Source organism: Brachyhypopomus gauderio, chromosome 1 (genome assembly GCF_052324685.1).
Source record: "Brachyhypopomus gauderio isolate BG-103 chromosome 1, BGAUD_0.2, whole genome shotgun sequence".
NCBI classification, from domain to species: domain Eukaryota; kingdom Metazoa; phylum Chordata; class Actinopteri; order Gymnotiformes; family Hypopomidae; genus Brachyhypopomus; species Brachyhypopomus gauderio.
The window spans coordinates 37,691,036-37,713,333 of NC_135211.1; the positions used below are offsets into that span (position 1 = coordinate 37,691,036).

General features: G+C 43.7%; 1 protein-coding gene across 6 annotated transcripts in view; it reads left to right on the forward strand.

Moving 5' to 3' along the window:
• The window catches only part of ank2a (ankyrin 2a, neuronal), a 126,561-nt gene that overhangs the window by 68,872 nt on the left and 35,391 nt on the right, over nt 1-22,298 (forward strand). For 5 of the 6 annotated variants that reach the window (XM_077012943.1, XM_077012963.1, XM_077012952.1 and 2 more), the window contains 12 exons: nt 654-878; nt 3,650-3,748; nt 4,288-4,442; nt 4,680-4,891; nt 9,913-10,120; nt 11,168-11,264; nt 13,923-14,151; nt 14,237-14,362; nt 14,620-14,742; nt 14,952-14,984; nt 15,098-15,119; nt 16,673-21,958. In XM_077012943.1, the coding sequence (XP_076869058.1) occupies nt 654-878; nt 3,650-3,748; nt 4,288-4,442; nt 4,680-4,891; nt 9,913-10,120; nt 11,168-11,264; nt 13,923-14,151; nt 14,237-14,362; nt 14,620-14,742; nt 14,952-14,984; nt 15,098-15,119; nt 16,673-21,958 (6,815 nt within the window). The remainder of the gene's footprint in view (nt 1-653; nt 879-3,649; nt 3,749-4,287; nt 4,443-4,679; nt 4,892-9,912; nt 10,121-11,167; nt 11,265-13,922; nt 14,152-14,236; nt 14,363-14,619; nt 14,743-14,951; nt 14,985-15,097; nt 15,120-16,672; nt 21,959-22,298) is intronic. The other variant, XM_077012997.1, reaches the window with a different exon arrangement.

The following is a 22,298-nucleotide window of genomic DNA, read 5'->3' on the forward strand; positions in this document are numbered from 1 at the left end:
TCTGAGTGTGAGCATGGTTGGGTTAGGGGCTGTGTCCATAGTAACAGATCTGAGTGTGAGCATGGTTGGGTTAGGGGCTGTGTCCATAGTAACAGATCTGAGTATGAGCATGGTTGAGTTAGGGGCTGTGTCCATAGTAACAGATCTGAGTGTGAGCATGGTTGGGTTAGGGGCTGTGTCCATAGTAACACAGATCTGATTGTAATACCAGTGCATCTGTAATGATAGAAATACTTCTGGACTAGGACTCCATGTCAAACGTTTCTGCTATAGTGGAATCATCTTTTGGGTCCAGTTCTGAATGTTTTCAGAACTAAACTGTCTAAATTGGATTGGGTCTTTTGAATGGTCCTGTATATTTATAGGATAATCTATCAGTACAGATTCATGATGATTGCTCAGTGTCTCTGTTTGTCTAATGTTTGTTGCTTCATGCAGCTCACACTGGGCTCATCGGTCCAGCTGTGATAAGAGAATAGTGTACAAATACATCAAATTCACAACTGGAACCCATGATATAAATGTAATGCAGTGCAGTGTACATGCAACTACAGACTAATACATGGATCTGCCAGGATTGTTGCATGTCCGTATTTCACTCACTGTACGTTGTCAATTGTAGAATTTTAAAGTCTTTTCTCTCCTCCAATCAGCTTCCTTGTTAGCTTCATGGTGGATGCAAGGGGCGGAGCCATGCGGGGTTGCCGTCACAACGGCCTGCGCATCATTGTGCCCCCCAGGAAGTGTTCGGCACCAACGCGGGTGACCTGCAGGCTGGTGAAAAGACACCGACTGGCCACTATGCCCCCCCTAGTGGAGGGAGAGGGACTTGCAGGCAGGATCATAGAGGTCGGACCCACTGGGGCACAATTCCTTGGGTAAGAGAGAGTGGGACACTCTGTGTGTGTGTGTGTGTGTGTGTGTGTGGTTGTGTGTGTGAGAGAGAGAGAGAGAGAGAGAGAGAGAGAGAGAGAGAGAGAGAGAGAGAGACAGAGGTACAAAGAAATTGATTAAGAATGAACAGTTGTGTGTAAATATTAGGGGTGTGACGAGACACTCGGCTCATGAGATGAGACAATATTGGGTTCACGAGAACGAGATGAGATTTTAAGAACACTAAAATTACAAATTATATGACTGGACAACAGACTTTTATTTAACTGAGTTACACATGCATTTTGAAATGTTTTATTATAACTCTTAACATGCATTATGTACGCATGAACATTTAATAAACTTCTTCCTCTACAAATTGAAATTAAAATAAAATTTCATAAAAGTAAAAGATAAATAAATAAAAATAAAATAAATAAGATTAAATATTTCTCCTTTTTTCAAGTGCAAACAATATTACAGTGAGTCCCCGCTTAATGACTGTTAGAGACTGAAACGTCCGTCGTGAAGCAGTTTTTGTCATTAAGCGTGACGTTAAGCGTTAGAAAAAACTAACAATTTTCTCGTGCGTACAGTGTGTGAGAGAGCGATCGCGTTGCCGAGATGGACTTATCGTATTTGTTAATCAGACCCATCGTTAAGAGGGGACTCACTGTATTATGTGCAAAACAAAAGTTTTTGATCGCGATATAATACTTAATTTGTGTCCATTTTCCACCCCCCGTCAGAACCATGACCATTAAACCTGGGCCCGCTCCCATACCCACCCCCTGAAAAAAATGAACTGCAATAAAGAAAAAAATGAGACGACAGTACAGCTTTAGATAGGCAATAAACAATAATATCTGTACTAGATAACTTCTTAAGCAAATTAAGGTTCCAACAAAATAAGGTTGACAGCTCTGTGTTCCTCGGGAGCGGAATATTGTAAACAACGCGCACGAGGGCATCAAAGGAATGAATCGAAACTAGCTAGCGGTGGTACGCTAACGACAGCTAGCGTCGCCACTGCGGGCAGAAATTATCATACAGTTAAGCCCGCCCACTAAGAGGGAAGATATGATTGGTCAATTTTACTGTCATTTGAAACTGGTATTGCGCTGAATTATAACTGATAGGGGAAGACACAGGCTCACAGGCTTCCTGTGACGACGGGTGTACGATCGGCACACACCGCGTCAGAAAATGTAGAGAAAGATAGACCCAAGCGCCGTATGAAGCAGGCAGGAGATAAAGCCAGCAAACCCAAACTGTGTGCACACGAAAACATGCACACAGGCAAACATAAAAATGAAACTTAAAGGACGCGGAATAAACTCAACGCGTGAAAATGAAACTAAAAGGACGCGGAAGACTCAACGCGTATAAATAAACAAAATCGTGAACACACGGGAGAGGAAATAACAAAGACAACGGAAAGAACGCGGAATAACTTCGACGCGTGACAAAGGAACTAAGGACGCCAGGGGAAGACTGGCAGCAGGCGAACGCCGCAACAAAACAAAACCCTTCCCAAAATAAAAGAGTAACCGATAGGAAGAGAGAGAGCTGGAGGAAAACTTGAGATCGGCCAGTAAGTGGCGCAGGAGATAGAGACTCGAATAAGTATAGGTAAGTGAGAGATTAAGGTGGTGAGACACCTTACAACAAAACGCAACACCAGAGAAAACAGAGAAGGGCTGATAGCGTACCGGCATGACCAAAACGAATCAGCAATGATCCGTCTCCAAAAGCTTCCTTAAGAAGCCATGGCAACAGGTGAGACGGATCATTGCTGATTGCGTGGATGTAGTCTAGGGCTGACTCGGGTGCCCCTAGTGGAGGTAGATGGTGTGGCATCCGAGCCAGCCCTGACACTTCCACTTAACCCCTCACCTTCCAACACAGACTGAATAGACACGGGTGAATAATTTATTTGCTTATATTTTTGTAATTGTTTAGATGTCGATTGTCAAACTGTAAGTAGATAAAATAAAATTGGATAAATTATATATAAATATATTTTTTATGTTTTAAGAATATTTTAAAACCGTAACCCCCCCCCCACATTGACAATTTACACTCGCCACCCCCTCCAGGTTCAAATCTCACTCCAAGTGATCTTGAAAAGTTGGCAACCCTGCCAAGTATGTCACTGAATTTGCTGCAACTACACTGCCATGTTCATTTTTAAGAATATTAGCATCGCCACACTGCTCCCAATATCCTTCGCTGTCTCAACTTGCCAAAGCGCCTTTCTGTCCCTGCTACCTCTGTTCAAGTGAGATGCGTTGATTTGAGAACTGAGCTGTGGTGGTGCTGTAAATGTCTCTGCATCCTGCTCGTATTAGTCACGGTGTACGGCATTATTTTCATACAATGTTTGTATATGGTCAGTATCTTACCAGTCACTCTCTTGTCATTTATCATTTCCACCGGGTTCCCAAAATCCTGCCAAACAAACAATTTAAGTGACGGGGGCATCTTCAATAGTAATACCTGTATTTTCAGACGCCATTCTGGCTGCTTGCTGGATCACAAATCTCGTCACACCCCTAGTAAATATCATTGTTCCAAATATTCTCTAAATGTGATTCACTGTTTTGAGCACGTTTGTCATTTGATTGTGTATTTGTGAGTCCATGGGTGAGTCTGTGTTCCGTGTGTGTTCATGTGTGTTGTTTGAGAGTGTGTGTGTGTGTGTGTGTGTATATGAGAGTTTGTTCTTTCATCTTCATCCTCTACTTCTCGTCGTTTTAATGCTGCAATGGAACAGGAAGCTGCATCTGCCCACGGCTCCGCCCCCCCTGAACGAGGGGGAGAGTCTGGTGAGCAGAATCCTGCAGCTCGGGCCTCCAGGAACCAGATTCCTTGGGTAGGACAGACGCTAACAGGACACAAGCAAACAGGACACAAGCAAACAGGACACAAGCAAACAGGACACAAGCAAACAGGACACAAGCAAACAGGACACAAGCAAACAGGACACAAGCAAACAGGACACATGCTAACTGGACACATGCTAACTGGACACACGTTAATTCTACTTAGCCGCCATCTTGCCTATGTAGCCTCAGTCCTGTCTCCTGTCTGGAGCTACAGAACTGGAGCTCTGGAGGCAGGCCTAGGGTTAGCGTTAGTGTTAGGGTTGGGGTTAGTGTTAGTGTTGGCGTTAGTATTGGGGTTAGCGTTGGGGTTAGTGTTGGGGTTAATGTAGGGTTAGGGTAGGGTTAGTGTTGTTGTCACTGTATTACAGTCCTTATTTTACAGATGTGTAAAGGGCTATATTGTCTGTTTTTACAAGTCCCTTTCTACCGCTTCATTACAGCACATTTAAATCAAAAGCTTTTTCATTTTCTTCACACACACACCCACACACACATTCTCGGTGTTGGTGACTGTGTTGACCCGCAGGCCGGTGATCGTGGAGATCCCTCACTTCGCCGCACTGCGAGGCTCAGAACGAGAGCTGGTAATCCTGCGTAGTGAGACGGGGGAGAGCTGGAGGGAGCATCACTGTGAACACACAGAGGAGGAACTCAACCAGATCCTCAACGGCATGGACGAGGGTAAAAACCTTCATCACATTCAAACCATTGATCTCCACCACATCAGGGACTAGTGAGAACATGGTCTCTCACCCATTATGTAAAAGTGATTTATAACCAATGTCTGAATTAACCAAGTAATTTCAAACTACATGAACATCTTATAGAGGCTGACCCTGACCCTAACTCTGACCCTAACTCTAACCCTGACCCTGACCCTAGAGGGCTCTACTGAGATTTCTGTTGTTTGTTTTTTAGAACTGGATTCTCCTGAGGAGCTGGAGAAGAAAAGAATCTGTCGCATAATCACTCGTGATTTCCCACAGTATTTTGCTGTGGTGTCTCGAATAAAGCAGGACAGTCATCTGATTGGCCCAGAGGGTGGAGTCCTGAGTAGCACACTGGTCCCACAGGTGCAGGCCGTGTTTCCTGAAGGAGCTCTGACCAAGAGGATCCGCGTGGGATTACAGGTGTGATGCATACAGATGTGGGATTACAGGTGTGCTTTATACACATGAGATTACAGGTGTGATTTATACAGATGTGGGATTACAGGTGTGCTTTATACACGTGGGATTACAGGTGTGATTTATACAGATGAGGGATTACAGGTGTGATTCATACAGATGTGGGATTACAGGTGTGATTTATACAGATGTGGGATTACAGGTGTGCTTTATACATGTGGGATTACAGGTGTGCCTTATACACACGTGGGATTATCAAATCAAATCAAATTTGATTTATATAGGGCTTTTTACAACAGTTGTTGTCACAAAGCAGCTTTACAAGTGCCGAGTCCCAGCCCCCAGTGAGCAAGCCAAAGGCGACAGTGGCAAGGAAAAACTCCCTAGTTTTTTTGCATGAGGAAGAAACCTTGAGAGGAACCAAGACTCAGGGGGGGAACCCATCCTCCTCTGGCCGATACCGGTCACCATGACAACAACAACAATTTAGACAGAAAGAAGAGAAAGAAAAGGAAAAATATGTAATAATGTCCATCATGATGTATGCATCCGGTTAGGCAGGAGGTGGCTGGCCCAGGATGGATCGCTGGTCTCCTCATCTCATTATTCCTCAAGCAGGCGGGCAGCCATGTGGAGAAATGAAACGGAAAATTAGCTCTGTATGAGGACATATACAGGACAGGTGAAATTATAAACATTTCCGGAGTGTGGCAGCAACTCCGGCATTAAGTTAAATTATTACAGCCAAGCTAAAAAGGCAGAACCAGAAGGTAACATAGGCTTGGGGGCATTCTGAGACAATGGCATCCGTCCACTGCACTGTCAACAAACTTGAGTGACCACGAGCAGTGACAGGACGACAGCACCAGCGCCCCAGTCTACCATAAAACCCTTCGCCTGTGAACCCCTGGATCTGTACCTTAATCTAAGGGGGGATATTAATTATCAAACGCTAAACTAAATAAGTGGGTTTTCAACCTAGACTTAAAGATTGTGACTGTGTCGGAGTCCCGGACACATTTAGGAAGATTATTCCAAACCTGGGGGGCCTTACAAGAAAAATGTGGGATTACAGGTGTGATTTATACAGATGTGGGATTACAGGTGTGCTTTATACATGTGGGATTACAGGTGTGCCTTATACACACGTGGGATTATCAAATCAAATCAAATTTGATTTATATAGGGCTTTTTACAACAGTTGTTGTCACAAAGCAGCTTTACAAGTGCCGAGTCCCAGCCCCCAGTGAGCAAGCCAAAGGCGACAGTGGCAAGGAAAAACTCCCTAGTTTTTTTGCATGAGGAAGAAACCTTGAGAGGAACCAAGACTCAGGGGGGGAACCCATCCTCCTCTGGCCGATACCGGTCACCATGACAACAACAACAATTTAGACAGAAAGAAGAGAAAGAAAAGGAAAAATATGTAATAATGTCCATCATGATGTATGCATCCGGTTAGGCAGGAGGTGGCTGGCCCAGGATGGATCGCTGGTCTCCTCATCTCATTATTCCTCAAGCAGGCGGGCAGCCATGTGGAGAAATGAAACGGAAAATTAGCTCTGTATGAGGACATATACAGGACAGGTGAAATTATAAACATTTCCGGAGTGTGGCAGCAACTCCGGCATTAAGTTAAATTATTACAGCCAAGCTAAAAAGGCAGAACCAGAAGGTAACATAGGCTTGGGGGCATTCTGAGACAATGGCATCCGTCCACTGCACTGTCAACAAACTTGAGTGACCACGAGCAGTGACAGGACGACAGCACCAGCGCCCCAGTCTACCATAAAACCCTTCGCCTGTGAACCCCTGGATCTGTACCTTAATCTAAGGGGGGATATTAATTATCAAACGCTAAACTAAATAAGTGGGTTTTCAACCTAGACTTAAAGATTGTGACTGTGTCGGAGTCCCGGACGCATTTAGGAAGATTATTCCAAAGCTGGGGGGCCTTATAAGAAAAGGCTCTTTCCCCTGCTGTTACCTTGTTAATTTTTGGAACTAATAAAAGACCAGCACCCTGTGATCTTAGTGGGCGTGGGGGTTCGTAATAGGAAATAAGTTCCTGAAGGTACTCAGGAGCAAGCCCGTGCAATGCTTTATAAGTTAATAAAAGAATTTTTAAGTCAATACGGAATTTAAATGGGAGCCAATGCAGGGCTGATAGGACTGGACTGATATGCTGAAATTTTCTAGTTCTGGTCAGAACCCTGGCTGCGGCATTTTGAACTATTTGAAGTTTATTTAGATTCCTATTTGAACATCCTGACAGTAGTGAATTGCAGTAGTCTAGTCTAGAGCTAACAAAGGCGTGCACCAATTTTTCTGCATCATCCTGTGATAATGCATTTCTTAATTTGGCAATGTTGTGGAGATGTAGAAAAGCTATCCTAGTAGTATTATCTATGTATTTATCAAATGATAGGTCAGAGTCGAGTATGACGCCTAGGTTTTTGGCTACTGTGCCAGGTGTAATGGGATAGTCTGCAAGATTAAGCATTAAATTTGGAATTTTCTGTCTTGCGGCCTTAGGGCCCACAAGGAGAACTTCTGTTTTGTCCTCATTTAATTGTAGGAAGTTTAGAGACATCCAGCATTTAATATCTCTTACACAGGCCTCAATTTTTCCTAAACTGAGTTTGCCATCGGGTTTGGCTGATATGTAAAGTTGAGTGTCATCCGCATAGCAGTGAAAATTGACACCATGTTTGTTTATAACTGTGCCCAATGGTAGCATATATAATGTAAATAATAGTGGTCCTAAGATGGAGCCTTGCGGGACCCCATATTTAACCATTGTATGTTTGGATGAAATATTATTGAGTTCTACAAACTGATAGCGATTTGTTAAGTAAGACTAAAACCATGAAAGGGCTGTGCCTGAGACTCCAACCCAGCGTTCTAACCTTTCTAGCAAGATCCTATGATCAATTGTGTCGAAAGCTGCACTAAGATCAAGAAGCACTAACAGTGATACATAGCCTTGATCTGATGCAAGGAGGAGATCATTTGTTACTTTAACTAATGCTGTTTCAGTACTGTGATGGGGCCTAAAACCAGATTGGAACTTTTCAAATGTGTTATTCCTATGCAGATATAGGCACAATTGCTGGGCAACAGCTTTTTCTATGATCTTAGATATAAATGATGTGTTTGAAATGGGTCTATAATTAGATAGCACAGTCGGATCAAGATTTGGTTTCTTGATCAGAGGTTTGATAATTGCTAATTTACATGATTTGGGCATGTGACCTATTGTAATAAATGAGGTAACTATAGTTAGAAGAGGTTCAGTTACAGCTGGTAATACCTCTTTTAATAACTTTGAGGGAACTGAGTCTAGTGTGCAGGTAGTACAATTTAAGGAAGAAATTATTTTCTCTAATTCTGATTTTGGGAGTGGATGAAAAGCATCAAGTTTTTCTCCCGGTATGTAATTTAAATCAATATCAACCAAACCAGATGACATACCAGTTGTATTGCTAATAAAGGGTTTTATATTTTGTCTAATATTCTCTATTTTATTATCAAAGAAATCTATAAATACATTACTAGTGATGTTTACTGGAATCTGAGATTCCAGTAAACAGAATAACTGAATAACAGGGCAGCGCCATCCCGGGTGGGGTGGACACCGTCCCTGCCTAAAAGACCAGGCTTGCCCTCGAACTCTTCCCAATTATTAATAAAGCCCACTTGATTTTCGGAGCACCACTTGGACATCCAGCGGTTTAACGACGTGAGCCTGCTGTATTGCTCATCACCGCGCCGCATTGGGATGGGGCCAGAGCAGATTACGGCATCGGACATCGTCTGGGCTAATTTAACCACCTCTTTAACATTAGCCTTAGTCACCTCTGACTGCCGCAGACGTATATCGTTGGCCCCTACATGTATAACTCTCCTAGAGAATCGTTTATGGGCTAACAGTCTAAGGTTGCCACTAATGTCCGGCGCTCTGGCTCTAGGTAAACAGCTGACTGTAACCGCTGGTGCCCCTACAGGAATAGCGACTTTCACGTGCCGAACTATAGAGTCTCCTATCACCAGAGTCTCCTCAGCGGGTGTAACATTGAGCGGGGCAAACCTGTTGGACACGTGAACTGGGGAGTGGTGCTCTGGTGGGCTAGCGCTGGCGTTAGCAGTAGCTGCAGCCCTCGCTCTCCGACTATGCCGCCGAGACGTCACCCATTCGCCTCGCTGTGAGGGCTCTATCGCCGGAGTCGCGGAGGCGCTAGTTCTCCCTGGCGTGTCCACACCTACTACTGACTCTGTCTCTCTATCCCTCAATAATGAGTGGACGCGGCGCTCTAAGCTTTCCACTTTCGTCACAAGAGAAGTAACTAACTGGCACCTCTCACAAATACTATCACTATTACTATCAGTGGCGAAAGGGTCTAGGCTAAACATGCCACACTCCGAACAAGGAAACAAACCAACACCAGCCATGAATAAATCAAAACACTTACCGTGTCTAGCCGATTTATACAAACTTATGCTAGCTGATTTTTAGAAGCAGAAAGTTGATCAGCGGCCGGAATATTCAACTGCCCGTCTTGACGGTGGAAGTACTATCTGTAAAAAATTATCTAGGAAGGCAAAAAATAAAGATTAGCACGTAAACAGATTAGTACACTTTAGAAAAACAATTTCAAAATTCGCTCCGCAGCAGCGTCGGCAGTCGGCGTCGGCAGGAAGTAGCGTCAGCAGGAAGTCAGCACTAATGATTACAGGTGTGATTTATACAGATGAGGGATTACAGGTGTGCTTTATACATGTGGGATTACAGGTGTGCCTTATACACACGTGGGATTACAGGTGTGATTTATACACGTGATTTATAAAGATGTGGGATTACAGGTGTGCCTTATACATACGTGGGATTACAGGTACTTTACACACTTGGGATTACAAGTGTCTTGTACAGATGAGGAATTACAGGTGTACCTTATGTTCTCACACACTTGTACCAGTACCACTGTAACTGTGTGTGTGTGTGTGTGTGTGTGTGTGTGTGTGTGCAGGCCCAGCCCATAGCGGTGGACGTTGTACGGAAGGTTCTGGGCAACAAGGCGACATTCAGCCCCATCGTCACACTGGAGCCACGAAGACGCAAATTTCACAAACCTATCACCATGACGATTCCCATTCCCAAAGGTTCCAGTAGTGATGGAGGCAGTAATGTGATTGGAGGAGAAACACCTACCCTGCGTTTGCTATGCAGCATAACAGGTGCGTGGAGACTTTCAGAGGAAGACCAAGTGGTATTGGGTTGATTAAACAGCTCCCTTGTGCCTTTGTCTATGTATGTGCCTATATGTGTGTGTGTGTGCGTGTCGTGTGTGTGCGTGCGTGTCGTGTGCGTATATATGTGTTTGTGTGTCGTGTGTGTGCGTGTCGTGTGTGCGTGCGTGTCGTGTGTGCGTGCGTGTCGTGTGTGCGTGCGTGTCGCGTGCGTGTCGTGTGCGTGTCGTGTGTGTGCGTGTCGTGTGTGTGCGTGTCGTGTGTGTGCGTGTCGTGTGTGTGCGTGCGTGTGTGTGTGCGTGCGTGTGTGTGTGCGTGCGTGCGTGCGTGTGTGTGCGTGTCATGCGTGTGTGTGCGTGTGTGTGCGTGTGTGCGCGTGTCGTGCGTGTCGCGTGCGTGTCGTGTGCGTGTCGTGTGTGTGCGTGTGTGCGTGCGTGTGTACGTGCGTGTGTGCGTGCGTGTGCGTGCGTGTGCGTGTCGTGCGTGTCGTGCGTGTGTGTGCGTGTCGTGCGTGTGTGTGCGTGTCGTGCGTGTCGTGCGTGTCGTGTGTGTGTGCGTGTCGTGTGTGTGCGTGCGTGTCGTGTGCGCGTGTGCGCGTGTGTGTGTGTGTGTGTGTGTGCGTGTCGTGCGTGTCGTGCGTGTCGTGTGTGTGTGCGTGTCGTGCGTGTCGTGTGTGTGTGCGCGTGTCGTGTGTGTGTGCGTGCGTGTCGTGTGCGTGCGTGTCGCGTGCGTGTCGTGGGCGTGCGTGTCGTGTGCGTGCGTGTCGTGTGCGTGTCGTGTGTGCGTGTGCGTGTCGTGTGTGCGTGTGTGCGTGTGTGCGTGCGTGTGTGCGTGCGTGTGTGCGTGTGTGTGCGTGTGTGTGTGTGCGTGCGTGCGTGCGTGCGTGTCGTGTGTGCGTGTCGTGTGTGCGTGTCGTGTGTGCGTGTGCGTGTCGTGTGTGCGTGTGCGTGTCGTGTGTGCGTGTGTGTGTGCGTGTGTGCGTGCGTGTGTGCGTGTCGTGCGTGTGTGTGCGTGTGTGTGTTGTTTCTTGTTCAGGGGGCACCACCCCAGCACAGTGGGAGGACATTACGGGCTCAACTCCTCTCACCTTTATCAACCACTGTGTCTCCTTCACTACTAACGTATCCGCCAGGTGAGGGCACCACCTACAACACACTCCTCCACCTACAACACAGACCTCCACCTACAACACAGACCTCCACCTACAACACACTCCTCCACCTACAACACAGACCTCCACCTACAACACACTCCTCCACCTACAACACAGACCTCCACCTACAACACACTCCTTCACCTACAACACACTCCTCCACCTACAACACAGACCTCCACCTACAACACACTCCTCCACCTACAACACAGACCTCCACCTACAACACACTCCTCCACCTACAACACAGACCTCCACCTACAACACACTCCTTCACCTACAACACACTCCTCCACCTACAACACAGACCTCCACCTACAACACACTCCTTCACCTACAACACACTCCTCCACCTACAACACAGACCTCCACCTACAACACACTCCTCCACCTACAGCACACTCCTCCACCTACAACACAGACCTCCACCTGCAACACAGACCTCCACCTGCAACACAGACCTGCAACACAGCCCACCACCTACAACACAGCCCACCACCTACAACACACTCCTCCACCTACAACACAGACCTCCACCTACAACACACTCCTCCACCTACAACACACTCCTCCACCTACAACACAGACCTCTACCTACAACACACTCCACCACCTACAACACACACCTCCACCTACAACACACACCTCCACCTACAACACAGACCTCCATCTACAACACAGACCTCCACCTACAACACAGACTTCCACCTACAACACACTCCTCCACCTACAACACAGACCTCCACCTACAACACACTCCTCCACCTACAACACAGACCTCCACCTGCAACACAGACCTCCACCTACAACACAGACCTACAACACAGCCCTCCACCTACAACACAGCCCTCCACCTACAACACAGCCCTCCACCTACAACACAGCCCACCACCTACAACACAGAACTCCACCTACAACACACTCCTCCACCTACAACACAGACCTCCACCTACAACACACTCCTCCACCTACAACACAGACCTCCACCTACAACACACACCTCCACCTACAACACACACCTCCACCTACAACACAGACCTCCACCTACAACACAGACCTCCACCTACAACACAGACCTTCACCTACAACACACTCCTCCACCTACAACACACTCCTCCACCTACAACACAGACCTCCACCTACAACACACTCCTCCACCTACAACACACTCCTCCACCTACAACACAGACCTCCACCTACAACACACTCCTCCACCTACAACACAGCCCTCCACCTACAACACACTCCTCCACCTACAACACAGCCCTCCACCTACAACACAGACCTCCACCTACAACACACTCCTCCACCTACAACACAGACCTCCACCTACAACACAGACCTCCACCTACAACACAGACCTGCAACACAGCCCTCCACCTACAACACAGCACTCCCTGCTAATACTAGCTAGCTAGACGCTGCTTCTGTAATTGATTTGTGATATAATACTCCAAATTAAATAAAAAAATGTCAGCTCATGTTGATGCAACTGAACATACTTTAAACAATATGTATGTGCAAAATAAAAATATTGGTCTGATAGTGATCCAAAATGATACCAGTCTTTAAATCAGTATCAACAAAGATACCAATATGTGACTTTTATATTTGAGTTGGTGGCTACACCAAATCTCATAGTCCAGTCATTCTTTTCCCTGAGGTACCACAACCCCACTGGTGACCCAACTCCAGTAACTCCAGTAACTCATGTGAATTATGAGAGGCCTTTTGGAACAGTCTGTGTGAAAGCCAGAATTACCCTAGCTAGCCCAATCCCAACCCTAACCATAGACTTAATAAATAGTCTATTCAGTTTACTTAGGCTTACTTACTTACTTTAGTTAATGTCTATTGTGCAGGTTATTTAATGCTATAGTCTATTTAATTTACTTAGTTAATTTATTTCATTTTGATTGTGTAGTGTTTAATTTAATATTCAGTGTAATATTCAGTGACTGTTGCATCTGTGTAGGAGTGAAACACAATTCACTCCTGTATGTTCTGCACATGCTTCACTATTGACAATAAAAACACTGACTTTGACTTGACTAGAATAATCACTAACCCTAATCACTAAACCTTACCTCAACCCTAACCCTAGAATCATAAACGTTTAGCAAGGATTAGGGTGTAAACTAAAACAATCCAACCCTAGACCCTAACCCTGGACTCATAGAAGATTAGCGAGGGTTACAGTTGGTGCTAACTCTAACTCTAGACCCTAATCATGAGTGACAGAAGCTAAAATCATGAGATCTGCACTTTATCACCATGAATGCTTGATTTGAGGGTTAGGATAAGGGATGAGATTAGGGTTAGAGTTTTAGGGTTAGAATAAGGGATCAATTAGGGTCTAGTTTAGTTCTATAGACCATATAAAAAAAATAGATAGATAGATATACATTGATAGTAATAAAAAATCTTTTGTATCGAGTTATACTTGGGAACAGTATTTTATTAGTTTATTATCTTGCCATCCCAGTACAAATGACATAATACTTCAAATTAAACAGACATTTCACGTGTTTCATGTATCACACAGATGTGTAACAGTCGCCTGCCACTGTCCATATTGATTGTTTTGGGGTTTTTTATTTCCCACAAATCAGTTTTTGTGCCAATTTTTTATCTCAGATTCTGGCTGATAGACTGCCGTCAGACTCAGGAGTCGGTGAGCTTCTCCACACAGGTGTACCGTGAGATCATCTGTGTCCCCTACATGGCCAAGTTTGTTGTCTTTGCTAAAACACTGGATCCCATTGAGGCTCGGCTTCGCTGTTTCTGCATGACGGATGACAAGATGGATAAAACCCTCGAGCAGCAAGAGAACTTCACTGAGGTGGCACGCAGCAGAGACGTTGAGGTATTGTATCTCGTTTGTTAGCACTGGACTGCACTAACTGGCCTTTTAGATCTTGATGTGAGGGAGCATGTGATGTTTCTGGCAGGTTCTAGAAGGAAAGCCCATTTTTGCTGACTGCTTTGGGAACCTGGTGCCTCTGACTAAAAGTGGCCAACACCATGTCTTCAGTTTCTATGCATTCAAGGAGAACAGGCTCGCTCTCTTCATCAAGGTGACTGTTCTTCTCATCCCAGTTAAACCAGTGTAGACCAGAATAATGAACTGTTTGAAGCTTCAGTGTGTGTTCATGTCTTACAAGAGGAGAGCAACTTGGAATTACTCAAAAAATACTGAAAAATATATAAATAAATACTGAAAACTATTTATCAATATAGATACATTATTGACATAATAACTGATTATTTGTCAGGTCCATTGTTTGGTTGTTAAATGATTGGTAAAATGAGAGACTTATGGTTTTATTAACAGGTTCGGGACAGTGCACAGGAGCCCTGTGGGAGATTGTCTTTCACCAAGGAACCAAGGACTTACCGTAGTCTTACCCACAATGCAATCTGCAATCTGAACATCATGCTTCCCGTTTATTTAAAGGTAAACAAGAGTGACAACAAGGAGGTTTGTTAATGTGCCCAATGGGCTAATGTTTTAAAATCAGATTAATTAGTTTTTACCCGCATGCTACATACTTGTACATCTTAGTGACTACTGTTAGTCTCAATGGTTTTGGTTTTTCGTTAAATATTGGGTAACATTTAGACTAACGCTGTGTAAACACTTATTTTACTATTCTCTTATATCAGGAATCTGATTCAGACCAAGATCCTGATGAAGAGGTAACATCCACATCAAATCCTGTTTTACATAACTGCAGTAAAAACTGAGGTCAGTAGGGTTATTAGCACATATGTTGACTGTTTCTGTTTGAACTGTTTTCTCCCTCTTTTAGAGTGACAAGATGCACGATAAATGTAAGCAATATGCCTTTATATCTTAAAAAAAAAAATGGTTCCTCATTCTAAATGATTACATAATGGAAATATAGTATATACAATCATTTCCCTTTAATTCTCCTCATAGATCTAATGGAGATTTTCAGTGCTTGTTTATATGGATCCTTGTCTGCTGTGCTATGGCTGATGAGCAGTTTTGCCTCATCATTGTCATGGTTAACACATGAATCATGACACAGCACTGAGAGTAACATTGGTCATATACAATGAGTTCAGCTTCAGAAAGAAAAGTCCAGTCCCAGGAGGAACAGGATTGACCCTAACCTTAACCCTAACCCTAACCCTAACCCTAACAGGCTCAATCTGCCTGGATTTGCCGTTTGGCTGAGGTCAGCAGCTAGAATTACTTGAGTGAAATTAAGTGGGATATACAAAAACATAGCAGGACTTTTGCTTTTTGAATCTAAACATTTACACCTCTGGTCATGTACCAGTATCAGCTTTGACATGATACTTTTAAATAAATAATCATGTTTGAAAGAAGAAAGAAAGTAGGCTATCTGTCAAAGGGGATACTGGAAACCATTACCCTGCATATTATGACTGATTCAAGCATTTTTTTCATTAATATTTCATAATTCATTTAAAATTTAGGCCACCTTGATCTGCAAAAAGAAAATGATTGTACTTTATTAAGTACTGCAAAATGTAAATTTTGTATAAAAATTGTTTATATTTGAAATAAGATCTGAAATTCATCTGCTGAATATCTGACAATGCTATGCATCTGCCTGTAATAAAATCACTTATTTCATGTACTCATCATATAATTCATGTGTTTCATGTATAATTGCATGGACACAGGTCTTTTGCTTTGCATGGAAATAACTTGACTTACACATGTTATATATGTGTTCTTGTTGGGCATAAGTGTGTGTGTGAGTGGGTGTGTGTGTTCACAACTTTTAAGTTAAATGGTTTTATATTTTGTTTAGCATGACTTTCTCATGTTTTCCTGATTCTGTTGATTTTCTTGTCAGTCATTAGTAACACAATGCATCCAGAGAACCAGATCCATATTCACCAAATGTTTAATTGATATGACTTTACTGTAAATGTCACAGCAGTGGGGGTATTAGGGTCATAACAATGTTACAAGGGCCCAGTGTGAATTGTGGGATTATTTGGTATTATGTGTCTTTCTGTTGACATGAGGTCATGTCAAAACAATCTTGAGACGCTACAGTGGCTCTGTGTCGGTTTAAGTTGCTTTGCTCATTTGATTTTTGTTTTCAGGTTTCTGTCCCTAAACATCTCTCAACTCTTTCCTCTACTCCCTCCTTTTATGTGTATGAATGAGTAATCAAATATAACATGTTTAAGCAAGTTATTTCCAGCCCATTCAGTCTATCAGTCCAGTCTTGTGATGTTTGAATCTGTTCAGCCCACCAGCCAGTCCTCTCAGCTGAAGATGTGATGTAATGCTCCTGCCCTGACCACTTTTACAATGTCTTCTGCCCTCTTCACTCCCCTTTTATTCTTTATGCCTATTTTGATTTCCTGTTTTGAAGACGAAGATGAAACTGAATCAACTGAACTTTCCACGCTGCATACTCACATGGTTCACGACCCAGCCACGCTTGCAAGTCCAGACCTCCTCTCAGATATATCTGACCTGAAGCAAGATCTCCTCAAAATTACTTCCCTTCTCACCCCAGACCTGTCAGAGCCTTCACTGGCCGCAGAAGGAGATGAGCCATTAAAATCAGACCTAGCTGGTGAAGTGAAGGTTGAGGAACCGTATGTGATAATAGGAAAAGTAAAGGTGGATGTGGAGAGGGTAGGCAACATTCTCCATGTTGGAACATTCAGTGAAACAGAGGGTAAAATAACTGTAGAAAAATCAATTCTCAGAGATCAGGAAGTTGTGGACCCTGGAAGCAAGGACATTGCTTATGTTGAAGAAATAGAATTAAAAGAGGTGAGATTAGCAAGATCCACTCCTAAAACAACGTCTCAGCCTAAAAAAGATGCATCTGGTATGGTTTCACATCTTAGCAGAGATTTAGAGAATTATCTTCAGGACATGTCCAACACTGTTCAGGATGTCCAAGAGAGGAACATTGTTGAAGAGATATTTACAGAAGTTGTGGTAACACGAGGTCGAAAGCGACATCCTCCTAGAATTAAAAAGCCAGCAAGAAGGAAACTTAAAGAGAGAGAATTTACAAGCGGAAGTTCTGAAGATGAACTTGAAAGAATGAGTTCTGAGGAATCTCTGGATGGAGACACAGTTCTTGGGGATGCTGAGATGGTGCCCGGACCAGATCATGTGTCTCCTGGACAGATTCCTGTGTCTCCTGGATGGGATCGTATGTCTCCTGAACCATATCATATGTCTCCTGGACCATATCATATGTCTCCTGGACAGGCTCCTGTGTCTCCTGGACCAGCTCCTGTCTCTCCTAAAGTGGTGGAGACACCAATAGGTCCTATTAAGAACCGAATAAAAGAAATTCAAGACAAAATGGAAGAGGCAAAGAAGGACAGGAATCAAACGAGACAAGTTAGACAGGAGGCCCAGATAGTAACCACTGTCCAGAGCAAGTCTTATACACCCATGGAAGGAATAGAAGAACCACCCAAATCTCCCCGATCACAAACAGAGAGAATAAAGGAGACGATGTCAGTAAAGGATCTGATGAAAGCATTTCAAACAGGACAGGATCCTTCAAAGGGCAAATCAGGACTTTTTGAACACAAAGTTCTTACTAATCTAGTTGCTACATGTAAAACAACCAGTTCTGAAGAGGAACAATATGTGAAAACATATGATACGCAAATTACTATGGCATCTGAGTCAGGGACAGAGAGTAATTCTGAGAGCATTGTTGAAGAATCATCTCAAATTGTTATTGACAAGGTTGAAGAATCATCTCAAATTGTTATTGACAAGGTTGAAGAATCATCTCAAATTGTTATTGACAAGGTTGACGAATCATCTCAAATTGTTATTGACCAGTATGAAGAAAATAAAACGATTTGTGAAGCAGTTGTACATGGACAGTCAGTAATGACCTTGGAGGAGGATGATGTCAGTCAAAACATTTCAGCAAATGTGGAAATATCTTTAGATATCCATACTAGTGACAAGGAACAGTTTAGTTCAGAGAGACATAACATTGAGGAGGACAAGATAGTTATTCAACGTCAAAAATCATTTCCATCAGAAAAGCCCAGAGTTGAAATTGGCAAACAAGAACATTTGAGTACAACAGTCAGGGATGAGGGAGAGATAAATGAAGAGAAATTGCAGTGTGATTATGAAGTAATCAGACAAGAAAATGAATGGTCTGCAGAACCTAGTCAAAATAAAATTCAGGTTGAAGAAACAGCAATTTCTTTGGGAATGTGGCAACATGAAGAAGTAAGGTGCAGTCTCGACAGATTACGTGGTGATTACGAGCCACAGATCAGCCCAGACCGGAAACCTTCTGAGGACTTCAGTGCTGTCATCAAGGAAGAACTAGAGGGCTGTGCAGAGTATCAGCCCTTCAGACAGGCAGCACTAAATGTCACATCACACAGAGAAATTAATGTACAAGAAGATACAGAAACAATGGAGCATAGTACTATAGAGTATGACTCATCACGTAGTACTATAGAGTATGACTCATCACGTAGTACTATACAGTATGAGCCACTGCCAGTCGGCAAATCAGATACTGCAGTGATGCAAACGGACACTATAAAAATCCATGATGGTTACATGATGGATGAAGCTGTGGAAATGGGTCATCAAGAAGTTCTAGATTCATCTCTTACAAGTTTAGAGAGCAGCACACTTCGTCCAAACATGGGAGACAGTGAACCATTTGTGGATGTTATACAAAGTCCTATAGATGTACTTTTAAGTGCCAGAGAGTCTGAGATACCTACAGAGAGAGAGACTGTGCAAGAAAATATGCCTGAGGATGACTATGCAATGCAAGAATTATCAATGCAAAAGGAAAGTCCGGCCCAAACAGAACTTGAGGACACACATTTACAAGAAATACAAAAAGAAAACTATCTTCAGTCTAAGGATACAATTAAAAATATGACACCTATAGAAAGACAAGACCAAACAGAGCAGTACATAAGTGCTGAGGCAAACATAATAGAAAGAGACAATTCAGTTCATGAACTGGGCAATGGAGATGACGCTTCTGAGGATAAGACAACTAAAATAAAAAAAAGAATTGATGAAGCTTTAGAAGTTACTGGGAATATGTCTGAGATTGAAGGTTCTCAAGAAACCCAGCAACAGCCTTTTTGCACAATTACATCAGACAGACCTGCCAATCTAGACATGGTCCACTCTATAACAACGAGTGATCCTCAAAGTGGCAGCCATGGGGACTCACTGGAGACTACTCCTGTTAGAGAGGATTTGTCTTCTCACAAGTCCCCTGACTCCATTGAACCTAGTCCTTCTAGAGAGTTTCCATGCCCAGATTCTTTAGACACTAGTCCCACAGGGTTGAAGCCAGGTAAACAGAACCACGAACAGCTACATCAAAGTAGCAATGACTCCCAAGAAAAGCTGGCAATTTCAGAGGAACATGTATCCCATTTTGTGGTTTCAGTGCCCTTTAAGCCATACTCCTCTTCACCAGACGGACATGAAGGAGCAGAAGGTCCAGATGGTGATGATTTAGTAAAAGAACTATTCCCTCCTGAGAAAGAGATGTTCAAGATGGCTCCAAAAATCAAAAGATTTGATGAAATTGACAAGGAAGCTAAAATGAGAGAAGAGTCTATTACCAAACGTTTGGCCCAGACTGGGGTTGAGGAACCAGTGATGCCAGGTGGACTGTGTGACGAGATGGAGACTGATTCATTTTATTCCTCTGCAACTGCAAACGTGGTCTGTCCTTCCGTAAAGTCGTGCCCATCTCCAACAGGAGGGGATGAGGAAGATGAAGATATGGACATTAGTACATCACTGCGAAAGCAATTTACTCCTGAGGAAGAGATGTTCAAAATGGCTGCAAAAATCAGAATATTTGATGAAATTGAAAAAGATGCCAGAATGAGAATGGAGAAGTTGGATTCTACTGTTTCCAGACAGGAACATGAAGCTGAGCTGCATGATGAGGGAGACGAGCTTCAACCACATAATGAAGGTTCACTCGGCCACCATTCAGAAGAAACCAAAAAAACATTTGCGGCTGATCTGTTGCTGCCTTCATATCCAGAATCGGAGCATTTTAGTGACTCGGAGTTGACTAAACTACCTCAAGAAGTGCCTGAACAAAACACATCTCATAGTCAGATCCCAGAGTATATGGAGAACCAGGAATATGGTGATTCAGAGACAGATGAGAAGACACATGCTGAAATGACACCTATGCAAATTTACATCAACAAAAAGGAGGAATGCCATGAGGAACTTTCTCCCGAGTGCCTTCTTATATCAGGAGATAAACAAATGACTAGAGAAGCTGTAGGTGAAGAATTCACTACAGTGGTCTGTGAAGTGGATGTAGAAATGCATAGTGAGGCTGAAGCATGCTGTGTTATTGATGAGAAAAGCATGTCAAAGGAAGATGTTCTGGTACAGCCACTGTCACCTAGTGACAAAACCAGCCCAGTTGAGCATGAGGAAGAACAGAAACCAGACTTGAGTCTTCATGAACAATGTCACAGTAGCAGCTTGATTCATGGAGACTTGGTTCCTTGGAGTGTTGAATTAGAGGATGACGAGAGCTTGGTTTCACAGATTGAGGCTGAAGAAAAGAAGGTTCTTGCTCTGGCAGCAGATAGTGAGTCTCATGGAACAACACCAGAAATGACCCCTGGTCGGACGCCCACAGAAGACGCAGCACCAGACCCTTTTCAGTTCCAGGAAGGAAAGCTCTTTGAAATGACCAGGGGCGGAGCCATTGACATGAGCAAGAGAAATATAGAGGAAGAACAAGATGCCACTCTCTTCTTCTCCATAAGAGAAGATCCAGCAGAGACTTCTTTAGAACAAGCAGAGGAAAGGGGTGTGATGAGAAGCACCAGTGATTCCTCTGAGGACTCAACTAAATCACCTTTAATGGAAGTAAAATGCAAAGATGACTCAAACCTGACCTCCAGCAGCCCAGTTGAGTTCTGTGATGAGAGTGTTTATGACCATTCCAATCAGCCCAAAGACTCAGATAATTATATAAGCCAGAGAGACACTCAGAGCCTGAGAGAGAAGGATCTAGACTCTGCAGATTATTCAATAGCAAATATCGATACTGCCATATGTACAGTTACTCGATCAGTTTACTCAGACCAGGAGCTGGAGTCCTCTGATTCTTCTGTAGAGGAAGAACAGCACTCGGTGATTGAAAATTCTTCACCTACTCGAGATACTGTTATGGACTCCAGTGTCCCAGATGAGCTTGACCAGGAACTGCACATGTCATGTTCCTCACACAAAGTGCCTGCAGATATAGAAGCCAAGCAACCCAAGTCAAAGATACCAGTGAAAGCTGTCAGCTTTGACCAAACATTAGGAGAAGGTGATTCTCCTGAACAGAACCAAAGGCCTAAATCTGAGGCAGATATCTGCCTCTCTCACTTGCACACTAGTGTAGACTGTTCATCAGGTACATTGAAGCTTTCAGTATCCAGACTTCCAGTGTCCAGACATACCAGCAAACCAGAGGAGAAGCAACATGTCCCTATCCCTCTGGACTCGGGGGAGAGCAGGTCATCACAAGGAGTTAGACCCTCCTCTGTCGGTGAGGATGTGTTTGAGACGATGCCCAACTGGGAGGAGTGTGTGGAGACACAGATGCAGAGAATCTCTGTCAGCAGTAGTCCAGATCAGAGTAAAGGTAGTACCCTTAAAGTCCCTGTTCCTTACCCTTCAAGACTCCTTAGTTCCTTGCAAGGCCCAACAGTTACTTTTTGCCTTTAATTGTGCTGTCTTGTTGCGTTCTGTAATGTTTTGCTTTTGTCTTGTGTCCGTTGTGTCTGTTTTGTGCAGTGTTTTTGTGTGCTGTATCAGGTCATAGTTTGTGTTTTGTATGTGTGTTTTGCCTTTTTATTTGTGTATCCATCTATCTGTTGAAATCTCAAGATTGACTTCTATTTTGTCCTCTAAGGATACTTAAATAGGGAATTTTATACTTATTATTATATATTTTTATTATTTTTACTTTTTACCGCAATGCT